General features: G+C 47.6%; 1 protein-coding gene and 1 long non-coding RNA gene across 12 annotated transcripts in view; one reads left to right on the top strand and one right to left on the bottom strand.

Moving 5' to 3' along the window:
- Positions 1-19,516, bottom strand: part of LOC118392360 (protein bicaudal D homolog 1-like) — a 43,799-nt gene extending 24,283 nt beyond the window's left edge. For all 3 annotated transcript variants that reach the window (XM_052460183.1, XM_052460184.1, XM_052460182.1), the window contains exon 1: positions 18,494-19,516. In XM_052460183.1, coding sequence (XP_052316143.1) covers positions 18,494-18,709 — 216 coding nt within the window. In that variant the 5' untranslated portion in view covers positions 18,710-19,516. The remainder of the gene's footprint in view (positions 1-18,493) is intronic.
- LOC127906797 (uncharacterized) lies at positions 11,726-18,340 on the top strand. 9 transcript variants are annotated; one of them, XR_008062873.1, is made up of 5 exons: positions 11,726-13,023; positions 13,208-13,437; positions 14,495-14,954; positions 15,001-16,351; positions 16,719-18,340. It is a non-coding gene; the product is annotated as an uncharacterized LOC127906797 (long non-coding RNA). The 9 variants fall into 9 exon arrangements; XR_008062869.1 differs by having other exon boundaries at positions 11,726-13,069; XR_008062868.1 differs by having other exon boundaries at positions 11,726-13,069; positions 13,116-13,437.

Genomic DNA, 19,516 nt, shown 5'->3' with positions numbered 1-19,516 from the left:
TACATCAACAACCACACTAGGAACACTTATGAGATACTGTTCTCCACCCCCTCTCAGGAGTCTAAGGGTTAATTATGAGAGAACCACAGCCTCATATCGTTGAATTATTCAGCCTATCCCTGTGCTCTATGTGGGGAATACAGACTGACATCAGGCATCCAGAGATTATTTTTTCCAGACGTCACTTAAGTGCCTGTGAACATGTGACCAAGAGGAAGAATCCATCATTTAATAAGAGGTGCAGGGACATCTGTGTCCCAAATGGCACCCTAAAGGGCTCCTGGCTGATTTCATCTACGAAGCATTACATAGGCTTGCTCCTACCTAGCTGTCCGATTTGGTCCTGCCGTACATACCTACACGTACGCTACGGTCACAAGACGCAGGCCTCCTAATTGTCCCTAGAATTTCTAAGCAAACAGCTGGAAGCAGTGCTTTCTCCTATAGAGCTCCATTTTTATGGAATGGTGAGAGACGCAGACACGGTCCCGACATTTAAGTCCTTACTGAAGACTCATCTCTTCAGTGGGTCATATGATTGAGTGTAGTCTGGCCCTGGGGTGCGAAGGTGAACGGCAAGGCACTAGAGCGACGAACTGCCCTTGCTATCTCTGGCTGGCCAGCTCCCCTCCCTCCATTGGGATTCTCTGCCTTTGACCCTATTACGGGGCTGAGTCACTAGCTTACTAGTGCTCTTCCATGCCGTCCCCAGGAGGGGGGCGACACTTGAGTGGGTTGAGACGCGATCTTCCTGTCCGGTTTTGTGCCCCCTCAGGCTCGTGCAGGTGGAGGAGATCATCGTGGGCTATACTTAGCCTTGTCTCAGGTTAGCAAGTTGGTGGTCTGTTGATGTCCCTCTAGTGGTGTGGGGGCTGTGCTTTGGCAAAGTGGGTGTGGTTATATCCTGCCTTGTTGACCCTGTCCGGGGGTGTCGGACAGGGTCAACAAGGGCCACAAGGGCCACAGTGTCCCCCGACCCCCCCTGTCTCAGTCTCCAGTATCTATGTTGCAATAGTCTATGTGCCGGGGGGCTAGGGTCAGTCTGTTATATCTGGTGTAATTCTCCTGTCTTATCTGGTGTCCTGTGTGAATTTAAGTATTCTCCCTCAAATTCTCTCTCTCCCTCCCCTCCCGGAGGACCTGAGACCTAGGACCATGCCTCAGGACTACCTGGCCTGATGACTCCTGGCTGTCCTCAGTCCAACTGGTCGTGCTGCTGCTCCAGTTTCAACTGTTCTGCCTGCGGCTAGGGAACCCTGATCTGTTCACCGGACGTGCTACCTTGTCCCGGAGCTGCTGTATTCGACTCTCTGGCTCTCTCTCTATATCGCACCTGCTGTCTCGACCTCTGAATGCTCGGCTATGAAAAGCCAACTGACATTTACTCCTGAGGTACTGACCTGTTGCACCCTCTACAACCACTGTGATTATTATTTGACCCTGCCGGTCATCTATGAACCTTTGAACATTTTGAAGAACAATCTGGCCTTAAATGGCCATGTTATAATCTCCACCTGGCACAGCCAGAAGAGGACAGGCCACCCTCAGATTCTGGTTCCTCTCTCAGGGTCTTTCTAGGTTCCTGCCTTTATAGGGAGTTTTTCCTAGCCACCGTGCTTCTACATCTGCATTGCTTGCTTGTTTGGGGTTTTAGGCTTGGTTTCTGTACAGCACTTTGTGACATCGGCTGATGTAAAAAAGGCTTTATAAATACATTTGATTGATTGATTGGTCAAAAGTAGTGCACTATGTAGGGAATAGGGTGCCATTTGGATGCAGCCCAGCTACAGTAGCTGTTGAAGAAAACAGTTAGCCTACTGTTAAGGGATTTCATCCACTCTGGGGTTTGAAAGGTCTGTGAGACTTTAGCCATTCAGTCAAAGTAGGCCTCACTTCTTTTTTTGCCCACAGTGAATCCACAATGAACTGAAAAGATTCACTGACACACTACAGTAAGTGTGAAGAAGTACTTACTTTAGTATTTCAGATCATTCTGCACAATAGCAGCATGATCAGATGAGGGATAGATTCCCAGCCAACTACACTATAGCCCACAGTGGGAAAGACATAATGCATTTGGGTGCCCAAGTGTGGCTAATGGTATTTCCTAATAGATCTAAGCCATTCTCCTTGCTCTGAGAGTCAATGATAGACCGTCAGTAGCTATACCATAACTCACACGAATGCCTTATTATATACATGCAGACATGGATCCATTTGCTTCCTGTCAAGGTAAGGTCCAGGTGGCAGTGGCTCTCGGACACTGATCTAGGATCAACCTACCATCCCACACATTCTAAAATTAACCATTAGGCCTTAGAACACAAACTGACCTGGGATCAGCGTCTAGGGACGACTTGATTATATACAGTTCATAATAGAGTTGTCAAGCTGGAGAAGGATACATCCCATTGGTTGTTTGTGTATGACATTATGGAGTTGAGGGTTAGGTTGGGCGCTTCTGCTTTTAGCCTGACAGCAGTGCTAATGCACGCTGAATTTTTCATTTTCTTTTTCAATCAAGCACAAAACCTTTCCCCCTACTTCCCCTTTAACACCCCTTGCTTCCAACATGTGAAACCTTTCCCATTTTAAACCCCCGTCACAAGGGTCACACATGAATCATTCAGTTATTTTTTTATTTATTTCACCTTTATTTAACCAGGTAGGCTAGTTGAGAACAAGTTCTCATTTACAACTGCAACCTGGCCAAGATAAAGCAGTGCAACAAAAAACAACAACTCAGAGTTACACATCAACAAACGTACAGTCAATAACACAATAGAAAAGAAAAATAGAAAAATCTCTGTAAAATGTGTGCAAATGTAGAAGAGTAAGGCAATAAATAGGCCATAGAGGCAAAATAATGACAATTTAGCATTAATACTGGAGTGATGGATGTGCAGATGATGAGTAGAGCAAGTAGAGATACTAGGGTGCAAAAGAGCAAAAAGGTAAGTCATAATATGGGGATGAGGTCGTTGGGTGGGCTATTTACAGATTGGCTGTGTACAGGTACAGTGATTGGTAAGCTGCTCTGACACCTGCTGCTTAAAGTTAGAGAGGGAGATATAAGACTCCAGCTTCAGAGATTTTTGCAATTCGTTCCAGTCTTTAGCAGCAGAGAACTGGAAGGAAAGGTGGCCAAAGGAAGTGTTGGCTTTGAGGATGACCAGTGCAATATACCTGCTGGAGCGCGTGCTATGGGTGGGTGTTGCTATGGTGACCAGTGAGCTGAGATAAGGCAGGGCTTTACCTAGCAAAGACTTATAGATGACCTGGAACCAGTGGGATTGGCGACGGATATGTAGTGGGGGCCAGCCAATGAGAGCATACAGGTCGCAGTGGTGGGTGGTATAAGGGGCTTTGGTGACAAAACGGATGACACTGTGATAGACTACATCCAGTTTGACGAGTAGAGTGGATATTTTGTGAATGACATTGTCGAAGTCAAGGATCGGTAGGATAGTCAGTTTTACCAGGGTATGTTTGGCAGCATGAATGAATTTTGGATTGGAGATGCTTAATGTGAGTCTGGAAGGAGAGTTTACAGTCTAAACAGACACCTAGGTATTTGTAGTTGTCCACATATTCTAAGTCAGAACTGTCCAGAGTAGTGATGCTAGTCGGGCAGGAGGGTGCAGGCAGCGATTGGTTGAAGAGCATGCACTTAGTTTTACTAGCATTTAAAAGCAGTTGGAGGCCACGGAAGGAGTGTTGTATGGCGTTGAAGCTCGTCTGGAGGTTTGTTAGCACAGTCTCCAATGAAGGGCCAGATGTCTACAGAATGGTGTCGTCTGTGTAGAGGTGGATCAGAGAATCATCGGCAGCAAGAGCAACATTATTGATGTATACAGGGAAAAGAGTTGTCCTGAGAATTGAACCCTTTTGAAGAGCAACCAGGCATCCTCTACTGACGGGATGAGATCACTATCCTTCCAGGATACCCCGGCCAGGTCGATTAGAAAGGCCTGCTCGCTGAAGTGTTTTATTCTTAATGCAAGAAGAGACAAGTAGAGAGACAATGCACTCCAATAAGCTCATTACACTATCACTGATAGCCTAGGGTTTATTAAACAATATAAAGACTATTATAAAGAAAATATATAAAGACCATGTTATAGGATGGCGAGACGGATGGATTTAGGAAAATGTTGAGTGGTGAGAATATAGTCGATTACACAGCAGTAAGTCGGTTAGGGCCACAAAGTCGCGCGTGTGTGTAATATGTATAGCAGAGAGGAATATGGGGTAGATTTAGATACAGGTGTGTGTATGTAGCATGATGTAATATGTGTGAAATGTATAGCTATAGAGTGAGGGAGGCTTTACAGGCTTAGATAAAGGAATGTATAGCAGAGAGGTGTAGATTGACCTGTCAATTGTAGATAGCTTGTTATTACTCCACCCAGCTCCTCCCAGACACTGGTGCACTTTACACAGGAAATGGAAAATGCTCACTTCAAGTACTCTTAAACAGTTACTGATATTCCTTAAACACTTCTCTCCCTCCCTCCCTCCCTCCCTCCCTCCCTCCCTCCCTCCCTCCCTCCCTCCCTCCCTCCCTCCCTCCCTCCCTCCCTCCCTCCCTCCCTAGCCTTATACTCTCTCCCTCTCCATTTGAGATTGCATTTGCTAAATGAAGTAGCTCTGTAAACATACAGCACAGTACATATACAGGAAGCTCCAAAAGTGTTGGGACAGTGAAACATTTGAAGTTATTTTGGCTCTGTACTCCAGCACTTTGGATTTGAAGTTATACAAGTGCAGACTGGGACAAATTCACTTAAATGTGAATGAAAGTAGTAAAAAGTTAAGTATTTGGTCCCATATTCCTAGCACTCAAGGACTATATCAAGCTTGTGACTCTACACATTTGTTGGATGCATTTGCTGTTTGTTTTGGTTGTGTTTCAGATTATTTTGTGCCCAATAGAAATCAATGGTAAATAATGTATTTTGTCATCTTGGAGTCACTTATACTGTAGAATATGTTTCTAAACACTTCTACATTAATGTGGATGTTACCATGACTACAGATAGTCCTGAATGAATCATGAATAATGATGAGCGAGAAAGTTATAAGTTATAAGCATATGCCCACAAAAATGCTAACCTCCCCTGTTATTGTAATGGTGAGGGGTCAGCATGTCTTGGGGGTATGACATTTGTGCGTCTTTAACTTTCTCACTCATCATTATTCATGATTCATTCAGGACTATCTGTAATCATGGTAGCATCAGTGGCGATTTTAGCATGTAAATCTTGGTGGGGCAAACAAAAAGGAATGTGGGATGCCTGCCAGCAAAGCAACAACACAACACTAAACAATACACGAACTGCACTATAACGGTGACAAACGGTGCCCACAAACTGTTAGGGCCTACATAAAGCTGTCCCAATAGCAGAGTCCCAACAGCAGTCCCAACACCTTACCACTGCTACATCTGGCAATCAGCGGAGCCCTGCCTGGCAACGAAACAGTTCATTCAGCCTCGTTTACTGCCTTTACAAAAAACATAACCGATATAGCTGACCTGCTTAAACAAATGTGGTTTCTACTGACAATTGAGATGTACAAACTATGGCATAAGGGGACGACGAGCAGACAAGAGGCAATCCATCAGTTTGAATAAGACATCAACGAGCAAGCTAGGACGGATGTAGTCAATATAACTATTTGTTCGGCACTTTTGAAATGTACAGCGACAGAATTCAGAACATGGGCCATTCTTACATATAAACAGACAATGAAAGCTCTTACAATGTTCGATGATTACATTTCTCTACAAACAGGTTACAGGCAAACAAGCAGACACCGGCCACGAACAATGTGTTTACCGCGTTGGTGAAAATAAACCAAATTATTAAGGTGAGGTACATGGGCTACTAACAGCATACTACACAGCATACACTTAGTATTACTTTAGCTACAGTATACATATCTCTCTGGCATCCTATAAAATGTATGACGCAGCGCAACACATTTTTGGACTCACGTTGTGACCACCCGATGTCACAGGAAGGCCATAGAGATCATCAATGACAACAACCACCCGAGCTACTGCCTGTTCACCCTGCTATCATCCAGAAGGCGAGGTCAGTACAGGTGCATCGAAGCAGGGACTGAGAGACTGAAAAACAGCTTCTATCTCAAGGCCATCAGACTGTTAAACAGCCACCACTAACATTGAGTGGCTGCTGCCAACATACTGACTCAACTACAGCCACTTTAATAATGGAAATTGATGGAAATTGATGTAAAATATATCCCTAGCCACTTTAAACAATTCTACTTAATATAATGTTTACATACCCTACATTACTCATCTCATATGCATGTGTATATACTGTACTCTATATCATCTACTGCATCTTTATGTAATACATGTATCACTAGCCACTTTATCTATGACACTTTGTTTACATACCCTACATTACTTATCTCATATGTACTCGATACCATCTACTGCATCTTGCCTATGCCGTTTTGTACCATCACTCATTCACGTCTTTATGTACAGTGCCTTGCGAAAGTATTCGGCCCCCTTGAACTTTGCGACCTTTTGCCACATTTCAGGCTTCAAACATAAGGATATAAAACTGTATTTTTTTATGAAGAATCAACAACAAGTGGGACACAATCATGAAGTGGAACGACATTTATTGGATATTTCAAACTTTTTTAACAAATCAAAAACTGAAGAATTGGGCGTGCAAAATTATTCAGCCCCTTTACTTTCAGTGCAGCAAACTCTCTCAGAAGTTCAGTGAGGATCTCTGAATGATCCAATGTTGACCTAAATGTCTAATGATGATAAATACAATCCACCTGTGTGTAATCAAGTCTCCGTATAAATGCACCTGCACTGTGATAGTCTCAGAGGTCCGTTAAAAGGAACACACCAGGCAGGTCCGAGATACTGTTGTGAAGAAGTTTAAAGCCGGATTTGAATACAAAAATATTTCCCAAGCTTAAAACATCCCAAGGAGCACTGTGCAAGCGATAATATTGAAATGGAAGGAGTATCAGACCACTGCAAATCTACCAAGACCTGGCCGTCCCTCTAAACTTGGAAACATGGATCACCACAGATAACACTGCTACTCCTACTGCTCTCTCTTCGTCTGCCCACGTGTTCTCGCACACCCCGAGAGCTTCTGGTCAGCGGGGTGGTGGCACCGGGATCCTCATCTCTCCCAAGTGGTCATTCTCTCTTTCTCTCCTTACCCATCTGTCTATCGCCTCCTTTGAATTCCATGCTGTCACAGTTACCAGCCCTTTCAAGCTTAACATCCTTATCATTTATCGCCCTCCAGGTCCCCTCGGAGAGTTCATCAATGAGCTTGATGCCTTGATAAGCTCCTTTCCTGAGGACGGCTCACCTCTCACAGTTCTGGGCGACTTTAACCTCCCCACGTCTACCTTTGACTCATTCCTCTCTGCCTCCTTCTTTCCACTCCTCTCCTCTTTTGACCTCACCCTCTCACCTCCCCCTACTCACAAGGCAGGCAATACGCTCGACCTCATCTTTACTAGATGCTGTTCTTCCACTAACCTCATTGCAACTCCCCTCCAAGTATCCGACCACTACCTTGTATCCTTTTCCCTCTCGCTCTCATCCAACACTTCCCACACTGCCCCTACTCGGATGGTATCGCGCCGTCCCAACCTTCGCTCTCTCTCCCCCGCTACTCTCTCCTCTTCCATCCTATCATCTCTTCCCTCTGCTCAAACCTTCTCCAACCTATCTCCTGATTCTGCCTCCTCAACCCTCCTCTCCTCCCTTTCTGCATCCTTTGACTCTCTATGTCCCCTATCCTCCAGGCCGGCTCGGTCCTCCCCTCCCGCTCCGTGGCTAGACGACTCATTGCGAGCTCACAGAACAGGGCTCCGGGCAGCCGAGCGGAAATGGAGGAAAACTCGCCTCCCTGCGGATCTGGCATCCTTTCACTCCCTCCTCTCTACATTTTCCTCCTCTGTCTCTGCTGCTAAAGCCACTTTCTACCACTCTAAATTCCAAGCATCTGCCTCTAACCCTAGGAAGCTCAATGCCACCTTCTCCTCCCTCCTGAATCCTCCTCCCCCTCCCCCCTCCTCCCTCTCTGCAGATGACTTCGTCAACCATTTTGAAAAGAAGGTCGACGACATCCGATCCTCGTTTGCTAAGTCAAACGACACCGCTGGTTCTGCTCACACTGCCCTACCCTGTGCTCTGACCTCTTTCTCCCCTCTCTCTCCAGATGAAATCTCGCGTCTTGTGACGGCCGGCCGCCCAACAACCTGCCCGCTTGACCCTATCCCCTCCTCTCTTCTCCAGACCATTTCCGGAGACCTTCTCCCTTACCTCACCTCGCTCATCAACTCATCCCTGACCGCTGGCTACGCGTCCCTTCCGTCTTCAAGAGAGCGAGAGTTGCACCCCTTCTGAAAAAACCTACACTCGATCCCTCCGATGTCATCAACTACAGACCAGTATCCCTTCTTTCTTTTCTCTCCAAAACTCTTGAACGTGCCGTCCTTGTCCAGCTCTCCCGCTATCTCTCTCAGAATGACCTTCTTGATCCAAATCAGTCAGGTTTCAAGACTAGTCATTCAACTGAGACTGCTCTTCTCTGTATCACGGAGGCGCTCCGCACTGCTAAAGCTAACTCTCTCTCCTCTGCTCTCATCCTTCTAGACCTATCGGCTGCCTTCGATACTGTGAACCATCAGGTCCTCCTCTCCACCCTCTCCGAGTTGGGCATCTCCGGCGCGGCCCACGCTTGGATTGCGTCCTACCTGACAGGTCGCTCCTACCAGGTGGCGTGGCGAGAATCTGTCTCCTCACCACGCACTCTCACCACTGGTGTCCCCAGGGCTCTGTTCTAGGCCCTCTCCTATTCTCGCTATACACCAAGTCACTTGGCTCTGTCATAACCTCACATGGTCTCTCCTATCATTGCTATGCAGACGACACACAATTAATCTTCTCCTTTCCCCCTTCTGATGACCAGGTGGCGAATCGCATCTCTGCATGTCTGGCAGACATATCAGTGTGGATGACGGATCACCACCTCAAGCTGAACCTCGGCAAGACGGAGCTGCTCTTCCTCCCGGGGAAGGACTGCCCGTTCCATGATCTCGCCATCACGGTTGACAACTCCATTGTGTCCTCCTCCCAGAGCGCTAAGAACCTTGGCGTGATCCTGGACAACACCCTGTCGTTCTCAACTAACATCAAGGCGGTGGCCCGTTCCTGTAGGTTCATGCTCTACAACATCCGCAGAGTACGACCCTGCCTCACACAGGAAGCGGCGCAGGTCCTAATCCAGGCACTTGTCATCTCCCGTCTGGATTACTGCAACTCGCTGTTGGCTGGGCTCCCTGCCTGTGCCATTAAACCCCTACAACTCATCCAGAACGCCGCAGCCCGTCTGGTGTTCAACCTTCCCAAGTTCTCTCACGTCACCCCGCTCCTCCGCTCTCTCCACTGGCTTCCAGTTGAAGCTCGCATCCGCTACAAGATCATGGTGCTTGCCTACGGAGCTGTGAGGGGAACGGCACCTCAGTACCTCCAGGCTCTGATCAGGCCCTACACCCAAACAAGGGCACTGCGTTCATCCACCTCTGGCCTGCTCGCCTCCCTACCACTGAGGAAGTACAGTTCCCGCTCAGCCCAGTCAAAACTGTTCGCTGCTCTGGCCCCCAATGGTGGAACAAACTCCCTCACGACGCCAGGACAGCGGAGTCAATCACCACCTTCCGGAGACACCTGAAACCCCACCTCTTTAAGGAATACCTAGGATAGGATAAAGTAATTCTTCTCACCCCCCCCCCCTTAAAAGATTTAGATGCACTATTGTAAAGTGGCTGTTCCACTGGATGTCATAAGGTGAATGCACCAATTTGTAAGTCGCTCTGGATAAGAGCGTCTGCTAAATGACTTAAATGTAAATGTAAACTTTCAGCTCATACAAGGAGAAGACTGATCAGAGATGCAGCCAAGAGGCCCATGATCACTCTGGATGAACTGCAGAGATATACAGCTGAGGTGGGAGACTCTGTCCATAGCACAACAATCAGTCGTATATTGCACAAATCTGGCCTTTATGGAAGAGTGGCAAGAAGAAAGCCATTTCTTAAAGATATCCATAAAAAGTGTCGTTTAAAGTTTGCCACAAGCCACACCATCCCCACTGTCAAACATGGTGGTGGCAGCATCATGGTTTGGGCCTGCTTTTCTTCAGCAGGGACAGGGAAGATGGTTAAAATTGATGGGAAGATGGATGGAGCCAAATACAGGACCATTCTGGAAGAAAACCTGATGGAGTCTGCAAAAGACCTGAGACTGGGACGGAGATTTGTCTTCCAACAAGACAATGATCCAAAACATAAAGCAGAATCTACAATGGAATGGTTCAAAAATAAACATATCCAGGTGTTAGAATGGCCAAGTCAAAGTCCAGACCTGAATCCAATCGAGAATCTGTGGAAAGAACTGAAAACTGCTGTTCACAAATGCTCTCCATCCAACCTCACTGAGCTCGAGCTGTTTTGCAAGGAGGAATGGGAAAAAATGTCAGTCTCTCGATGTGCAAAACTGATAGAGACATACCCCAAGCAACTTACAGCTGTAATCGCAGCAAAAGGTGGCGCTACAAAGTATTAACTTAAGGAGGCTGAATAATTTTGCACGCCCAATTTTTCAGTTTTGGAGTTTGAAATATCCAATAAATGTCGTTCCACTTCATGTTTGTGTCCCACTTGTTGTTGATTCTTCACAAAAAAATACAGTTTTATATCTTTATGTTTGAAGCCTGAAATATGGCAAAAGGTTGCAAAGTTCAAGGGGGCCGAATACTTTCGCAAGGCACTGTACATATTCTTTATCCCTTTATACTTGTGTGTATAAGGTAGTAGTTTTGGAATTGTTAGGTTAGATTACTCGTTGGTTATTACTGCATTGTCAGAACTAGAAGCACAAGCATTTCGCTACACTCGCATTAACATCTGCTAACCATGTGTATGTGACAAATAAATTTGATTTGATTTTGATTCAACAGGAAAGTGGGCAAATTTTGTCATCAAAGAGAAAGATGCTGAACTTACAATTCCGAGTTGAATGACTGTTCAAAACGTATTATCCCAGCCGTAACTCGTTGTTTTTCCCAAGTTCCCAGTTGTCTTGAACTCAAAGTTAGCCAAACCCCTCATTGTTGAATTTGCGATTTCCAACTTGTTGTGTAATGTTTATGTCCAATGGCCGATCAGCACCGAGAAGTTTTATCTCTAATTTCTCTTCATTATGACAAGGACTGAAAAAGATTTGATTGTCACTTGATTCATGGTGATGACTGCTTGCTAAGACTTTGGAAGTGTGATGTTGACATGATCAGTCCAATCAAAGCTACTGTAGATATAATGTGATATGATGTCATTCTATCTGTAACCAATGACCTTGAGCCTTCTTGGACGGGCACTTCCAATATTAACTCTATGGCAGAACCCAAGGGGCAAAAATTTTCGAGCTCTAACTGTGAATTGGGGATGACGTAATGTCCCATGGGTGACAGAAAACTGAGCCAATCATGACAGAAAACTGAGCCAATCAGGCGCAACACTCTGTATTTTTCTGCTGGCTAGCCCCATCACCACAGGAAGCACTGAGCTTGGCTGAAACACCTGCATTTTGGAGCTGCCTTCCTCAAGAAAGCAAAAATGAGAACACGTTTGTATGCGGCTTTATTAACTCAATGACATTTTTATTTGTTTTTACATTGTTTGCAAACTGATATTTGACACATATTAATGCCAAAATAATAAGCAAAACAGGTAAGCCCCCCAACACTTTTCTTTTACCTAAAAGTGTTGGCCCAAAACAGGTGGGGCTCTGCCCTGAATAATGGGTCATCACTGGGTAGCATCCACATGAATGATTCTTATTTACAATAAAAGTGACTCCAACATGACACAAAACATAATTTCCCATTCATTTCTACTGAACACAAAATAATCTAAAATGAAAGCTGACAGTCTACACTTTAACCTCATAGTAATTGTATCATTTCAAAGTGCTGGAATACAGAGCCAAAACAAAAGAATTGTCACTGTCCCAATACTTCTGGAGCTCGCTGTATTACATAGTACTATAACCTACTCTTTGAAAACCACTTGCAATGAACAAATGAATGCTCCAATTCCTGGATGGAGTGAGTGTACGTTATGTTCCCAAAGCAAATAAATAACATGAGTGGAGCCTAAATATACCTCCCTTCAAAACCAATCTAATGGGCTACTGTGGAGCAAGCTGATTAACATTAAGTAGTCAGTAGATCTTTATTGCCAAGGCTGGTCCTTCTGGGTCATATCCTGCTGTTAACCAATGGCTATTAGATTACATTATACCAGGACTCAATTACCTAATGTTTTAGAATCAGAAGAGCAGAAGACAGACTATGTCATTGTAGGTTAATGTCTGAATTAGAAAATGGTGGTTTAAATGCAGGCTTCATTTTGGCTAAGGGAAATATCTAGCATAACCACTTGGCACCTGGACATTCTCTTGAAGAAAGAAATTATACATCACAAATGTGTTATTACATATGGTAATTTGATCAATTGAACCTTTGTCATTAGAAATGTCCATTCCATTGATTAACAAATCAATCTGTGACTCATTATGTACCACGACCACCACCAAAAGTGATCTTTTTCCTTTGCTTTTTCATGAGCATCCTTTCATCAAACCTGCTGATAGCAATTTGTGATGAAAGGTTTGCAGACCCAATAGTGCTTAGATACACTGACTCCTGCTACCTGTACACTGAGAAGACCTTGTGAGGTAATTGAGTTGATAATTACCAATCAGGCTTGTACATTCCCGTTAAATAACTCTGACAGTCTAGCACAACACTACCACGATTAAAGCAAAGCATGCTATGATGAATCATTTATGACAGAGTCTCTCTTTGGTCCTTTCATCCAGTAAAGTCATGGTGGACTGTTTCCAGTAAAGCTCAGAGAGGGAACACGGTGGTCAAGGTGGACTGTTTCCAGTAAAGCTCAGAGAGGGAACACGGTGGTCACGGTGGACTGTTTCCAGTAAGGCTCAGAGAGGGAACACGGTGGTCAAGGTGGACTGTTTCCAGTAAAGCTCAGAGAGGGAACACGGTGGTAACGGTGGACTGTTTCCAGTAAGGCTCAGAGAGGGAACACGGTGGTCAAGGTGGACTGTTTCCAGTAAAGCTCAGAGAGGGAACACGGTGGTCACGGTGGACTGTTTCCAGTAAAGCTCAGAGAGGGAACACGGTGGTCACGGTGGACTGTTTCCAGTAAAGCTCAGAGAGGGAACACGGTGGTCATGGTGGACTGTTTCCAGTAAAGCTCAGAGAGGGAACACGGTGGTCACGGTGGACTGTTTCCAGTAAAGCTCAGAGAGGGAACACGGTGGTCACGGTGGACTGTTTCCAGTAAAGCTCAGAGAGGGAACACGGTGGTCATAGTGGACTGTTTCCAGTAAGGCTCAGAGAGGGAACACGGTGGTCATGGTGGACTGTTTCCAGTAAAGCTCAGAGAGGGAACACGGTGGTCATGGTGGACTGTTTCCAGTAAGGCTCAGAGAGGGAACACGGTGGTCATGGTGGACTGTTTCCAGTAAAGCTCAGAGAGGGAACACGGTGGTCACGGTGGACTGTTTCCAGTAAGGCTCAGAGAGGGAACACGGTGGTCATGGTGGACTGTTTCCAGTAAAGCTCAGAGAGGGAACACGGTGGTCATGGTGGACTGTTTCCAGTAAAGCTCAGAGAGGGAACACGGTGGTCACGGTGGACTGTTTCCAGTAAAGCTCAGAGAGGGAACACGGTGGTCACGTGGACTGTTTCCAGTAAGGCTCAGAGAGGGAACACGGTGGTCATGGTGGACTGTTTCCAGTAAAGCTCAGAGAGGGAACACGGTGGTCATGGTGGACTGTTTCCAGTAAAGCTCAGAGAGGGAACACGGTGGTCACGGTGGACTGTTTCCAGTAAAGCTCAGAGAGGGAACACGGTGGTCACGGTGGACTGTTTCCAGTAAAGCTCAGAGAGGGAACACGGTGGTCACGGTGGACTGTTTCCAGTAAAGCTCAGAGAGGGAACACAGTGGTCACGGTGGACTGTTTCCAGTAAAGCTCAGAGAGGGAACACGGTGGTCATGGTGGACTGTTTCCAGTAAAGCTCAGAGAGGGAACACGGTGGTCACGGTGGACTGTTTCCAGTAAAGCTCAGAGAGGGAACACGGTGGTCATGGTGGACTGTTTCCAGTAAAGCTCAGAGAGGGAACACGGTGGTCACGGTGGACTGTTTCCAGTAAGGCTCAGAGAGGGAACACGGTGGTCACGGTGGACTGTTTCCAGTAAAGCTCAGAGAGGGAACACGGTGGTCACGGTGGACTGTTTCCAGTAAAGCTCACAGAGGGAACACGGTGGTCACGGTGGACTGTTTCCAGTAAAGCTCAGAGAGGGAACACGGTGGTCAAGGTGGACTGTTTCCAGTAAAGCTCAGAGAGGGAACACGGTGGTCACGGTGGACTGTTTCCAGTAAAGCTCAGAGAGGGAACACGGTGGTCACGGTGGACTGTTTCCAGTAAAGCTCAGAGAGGGAACACGGTGGTCACGGTGGACTGTTTCCAGTAAAGCTCAGAGAGGGAACACGGTGGTCACGGTGGACTGTTTCCAGTAAGGCTCAGAGAGGGAACACGGTGGTCAGGGTGGACTGTTTCCAGTAAGGCTCAGAGAGGGAACACGGTGGTCACGGTGGACTGTTTCCAGTAAAGCTCAGAGAGGGAACACGGTGGTCACGGTGGACTGTTTCCAGTAAAGCTCAGAGAGGGAACACGGTGGTCACGGTGGACTGTTTCCAGTAAAGCTCAGAGAGGGAACACGGTGGTCACGGTGGACTGTTTCCAGTAAAGCTCAGAGAGGGAACACGGTGGTCACGGTGGACTGTTTCCAGTAAGGCTCAGAGAGGGAACACGGTGGTCAAGGTGGACTGTTTCCAGTAAGGCTCAGAGAGGGAACACGGTGGTCACGGTGGACTGTTTCCAGTAAAGCTCAGAGAGGGAACACGGTGGTCACGGCGGACTGTTTCCAGTAAAGCTCAGAGAGGGAACACGCTGGTCACGGTGGACTGTTTCCAGTAAGGCTCAGAGAGGGAACACGGTGGTCACGGTGGACTGTTTCCAGTAAGGCTCAGAGAGGGAACACGGTGGTCACGGTGGACTGTTTCCAGTAAAGCTCAGAGAGGGAACACGGTGGTCACGGCGGACTGTTTCCAGTAAAGCTCAGAGAGGGAACACGGTGGTCACGTGGACTGTTTCCAGTAAGGCTCAGAGAGGGAACACGGTGGTCATGGTGGACTGTTTCCAGTAAAGCTCAGAGAGGGAACACGGTGGTCACGGTGGACTGTTTCCAGTAAAGCTCAGAGAGGGAACACGGTGGTCACGGTGGACTGTTTCCAGTAAAGCTCACAGAGGGAACACGGTGGTCACGGTGGACTGTTTCCAGTAAAGCTCAGAGAGGGAACACGGTGGTCACGGTGGACTGTTTCCAGTAAAGCTCAGAGAGGGAACACAGTGGTCACGGTGGACTGTTTCCAGTAAAGCTCAGAGAGGGAACACGGTGGTCACGGTGGACTGTTTCCAGTAAAGCTCACAGAGGGAACACGGTGGTCACGGTGGACTGTTTCCAGTAAGGCTCAGAGAGGGAACACGGTGGTCATGGTGGACTGTTTCCAGTAAGGCTCAGAGAGGGAACACGGTGGTCACGGTGGACTGTTTCCAGTAAAGCTCAGAGAGGGAACACGGTGGTCACGGCGGACTGTTTCCAGTAAAGCTCAGAGAGGGAACACGCTGGTCACGGTGGACTGTTTCCAGTAAAGCTCAGAGAGGGAACACGGTGGTCATGGTGGACTGTTTCCAGTAAGGCTCAGAGAGGGAACACGGTGGTCACGGTGGACTGTTTCCAGTAAAGCTCAGAGAGGGAACACGGTGGTCACGGCGGACTGTTTCCAGTAAGGCTCAGAGAGGGAACACGGTGGTCACGGTGGACTGTTTCCAGTAAAGCTCAGAGAGGGAACACGGTGGTCACGGTGGACTGTTTCCAGTAAAGCTCAGAGAGGGAACACGGTGGTCACGGCGGACTGTTTCCAGTAAAGCTCAGAGAGGGAACACGGTGGTCACGTGGACTGTTTCCAGTAAGGCTCAGAGAGGGAACACGGTGGTCATGGTGGACTGTTTCCAGTAAAGCTCAGAGAGGGAACACGGTGGTCACGGTGGACTGTTTCCAGTAAAGCTCAGAGAGGGAACACAGTGGTCACGGTGGACTGTTTCCAGTAAAGTTCACAGAGGGAACACGGTGGTCATGGTGGACTGTTTCCAGTAAAGCTCAGAGAGGGAACACGGTGGTCACGGCGGACTGTTTCCAGTAAAGTTCACAGAGGGAACACGGTGGTCACGGTGGACTGTTTCCAGTAAAGCTCAGAGAGGGAACACGGTGGTCACGGCGGACTGTTTCCAGTAAAGTTCACAGAGGGAACACGGTGGTCACGGTGGACTGTTTCCAGTAAAGCTCAGAGAGGGAACACGGTGGTCACGGTGGACTGTTTCCAGTAAAGCTCAGAGAGGGAACACGGTGGTCACGGTGGACTGTTTCCAGTAAAGCTCAGAGAGGGAACACGGTGGTCACGTGGACTGTTTCCAGTAAGGCTCAGAGAGGGAACACGGTGGTCATGGTGGACTGTTTCCAGTAAAGCTCAGAGAGGGAACACGGTGGTCACGGTGGACTGTTTCCAGTAAAGCTCAGAGAGGGAACACGGTGGTCACGGTGGACTGTTTCCAGTAAAGCTCACAGAGGGAACACGGTGGTCACGGTGGACTGTTTCCAGTAAAGCTCAGAGAGGGAACACAGTGGTCACGGTGGACTGTTTCCAGTAAAGCTCAGAGAGGGAACACGGTGGTCACGGCGGACTGTTTCCAGTAAGGCTCAGAGAGGGAACACGGTGGTCACGTGGACTGTTTCCAGTAAGGCTCAGAGAGGGAACACGGTGGTCACGGCGGACTGTTTCCAGTAAAGCTCAGAGAGGGAACACGGTGGTCACGGTGGACTGTTTCCAGTAAAGCTCAGAGAGGGAACACGGTGGTCACGGTGGACTGTTTCCAGTAAAGCTCAGAGAGGGAACACGGTGGTCACGGTGGACTGTTTCCAGTAAGGCTCAGAGAGGGAACACGGTGGTCATGGTGGACTGTTTCCAGTAAAGCTCAGAGAGGGAACACGGTGGTCACGGTGGACTGTTTCCAGTAAAGCTCAGAGAGGGAACACGGTGGTCACGGTGGACTGTTTCCAGTAAAGCTCACAGAGGGAACACGGTGGTCACGGTGGACTGTTTCCAGTAAAGCTCAGAGAGGGAACACGGTGGTCATGGTGGACTGTTTCCAGTAAAGCTCAGAGAGGGAACACGGTGGTCACGGTGGACTGTTTCCAGTAAAGCTCACAGAGGGAACACAGTGGTCACGGCGGACTGTTTCCAGTAAAGCTCAGAGAGGGAACACGGTGGTCACGGTGGACTGTTTCCAGTAAAGCTCACAGAGGGAACACGGTGGTCACGGTGGAGAGAGAGTGAGAGTGAGAGTGAGAGTGAGAGTGAGAGAGAGAGAAAATACTAATAATAATATGAGAACTGAGGACAGGGAGAAAAGTGAGAGAAAGAGCACTGTCCTCCTCCAAACATTTTAGAGGTGTGACTCTTAAGAGTAGGACATGAATATCCCAAATGTGGGTGTGCCACTTAGCACTTAGTGAGTCTGACAGATAGGGAATTGTGTACTACGGTGGTACTAAGTACTGTATAACTTACACAATGTTCCACAGACCTACTTTTTGAATAGACGGATAACACTTCCCCCCATAGGCGTTCAAGTGTATTGCAGAATTCAGTATCTCTTTACAAATCTGTTAAAAGAGGCATGCAAAAGCTGTTTGACACATAATAACAACCATGGTTTACATACATCTACACACACAAAGTAGCCTACCACAGCAAACATATGATATTCCATTGCACCAAAATGCGCATCATTAGCACACCTTGGAAAGCCCATACCTGCGCGTCAGATTTGCGCATAGCATCAAGTTACTACGCTACTCCCTGCTCGGACAACAAAGACCTCTCCGTCCCCTCCTAGTTCTCTGCTGAGGCCTGTGTATCTCTGACAGACTCAGACCCGCTGTGTGGTGTCTGACTGGTGCCAACTTCTGCGGGTGAGGCGGGAGGGGGGGCCTGCCCTAATCTTGCTGACATCACGCATTCCTTGGAAGAGATGTAGCCTACCCGCCTGGGGGGCAGAAGGAAGTTGGATTTGGAGGCTAACTAATAAATGCATGTTAACGAATACATTTCCAGGAAGCACTGAACTTATATCACATTGGCCAATGTTTATGGTTAACTTAGGGTGTTATTTAAGTGTTTTAAGTGGTTGATACCTCTTGTAGCTGCTCCAGCTCCTGTCGGAGCGCCTCTTGCTCGGCCTCTAGATCCGAATATTGCTGCTTCAGGGTCTGGTTCTCCTCCAGAACCACCAGACCGCACTCCGCAGCCCGGACCTTCTCCCGGTTCGCCTCCGCCAGCTCACGGGTCAAACGCTCCACCTCTGCCCGGCAATGTTCCACCGTCTCCCCGCATCCTCCTCCAGCAGCCATCGCTCTCCCTCTCTTCTCCTTCTCTCCTCTTCTCCTCGCCCCTGCGTCGGATGGGCAGAGAAGCGGAGGAAGAAAACAGATGTAGCCTACCGGACAACAATCCCCACACCCCCGTTGGAAGGAATCAGACGAGGAGTTTAAAAACGCATGAAAAGGGCGTTAACATCCCCGGAGCGAAATTATTGTGAAAGAGAGATGAATCCCTCCATAGCTGATGTGTTTAATGAAACGGTTTCCCATCTAGGCGTAGTAGGGTCCAGCATCACCCTTTTCCTCTTCTTTTTTTGCTTATTCATCGGGATGCGGACGCCATCTCTCTCTATTGCCATGAAGCAGCGGCAAGGTACACACAACTCTCGCCCATCCTTCTGCTGCCTATGGCTGTGACGTCGAGCGTTCACCCGCACATCTCTCCCTCTGCTGTACCGTATGAATACTGCTCGTCACGCTGGGCCGGTCCACAGACAAGGAGGACCATGTTTATGTTGGAGATATTTATGTTGGTGATGACATCTGTTGCTTTTACAACCTTTTCTTCACCGTTGGTGATCACGGTTATTAATAAACTAACGCGGCAGGATAGCTATATGCCTGATCATTTGTTTTATACCATCCCTCTCCACCAGGGGGTTCCAATCCTTTCCACCCAAGGACCCCTGATATGTCCCCATATATAGTCCCTATACAGTGCCTTCGGAAAGTATTCAGACCCCTTTACTTTTCCCACAGTTTGTTATGTTACAGCATTAAACTCAAATGGATTAAACAAAAACAATTCATCAGCAATCTACACACAGTACCCCCATG

This window comes from Oncorhynchus keta, chromosome 13, assembly GCF_023373465.1.
Source record: "Oncorhynchus keta strain PuntledgeMale-10-30-2019 chromosome 13, Oket_V2, whole genome shotgun sequence".
Classification (NCBI taxonomy): domain Eukaryota; kingdom Metazoa; phylum Chordata; class Actinopteri; order Salmoniformes; family Salmonidae; genus Oncorhynchus; species Oncorhynchus keta.
Note: the sequence above shows the minus strand (reverse complement) of the source record. Positions and strands in the feature narration are given on the sequence as shown.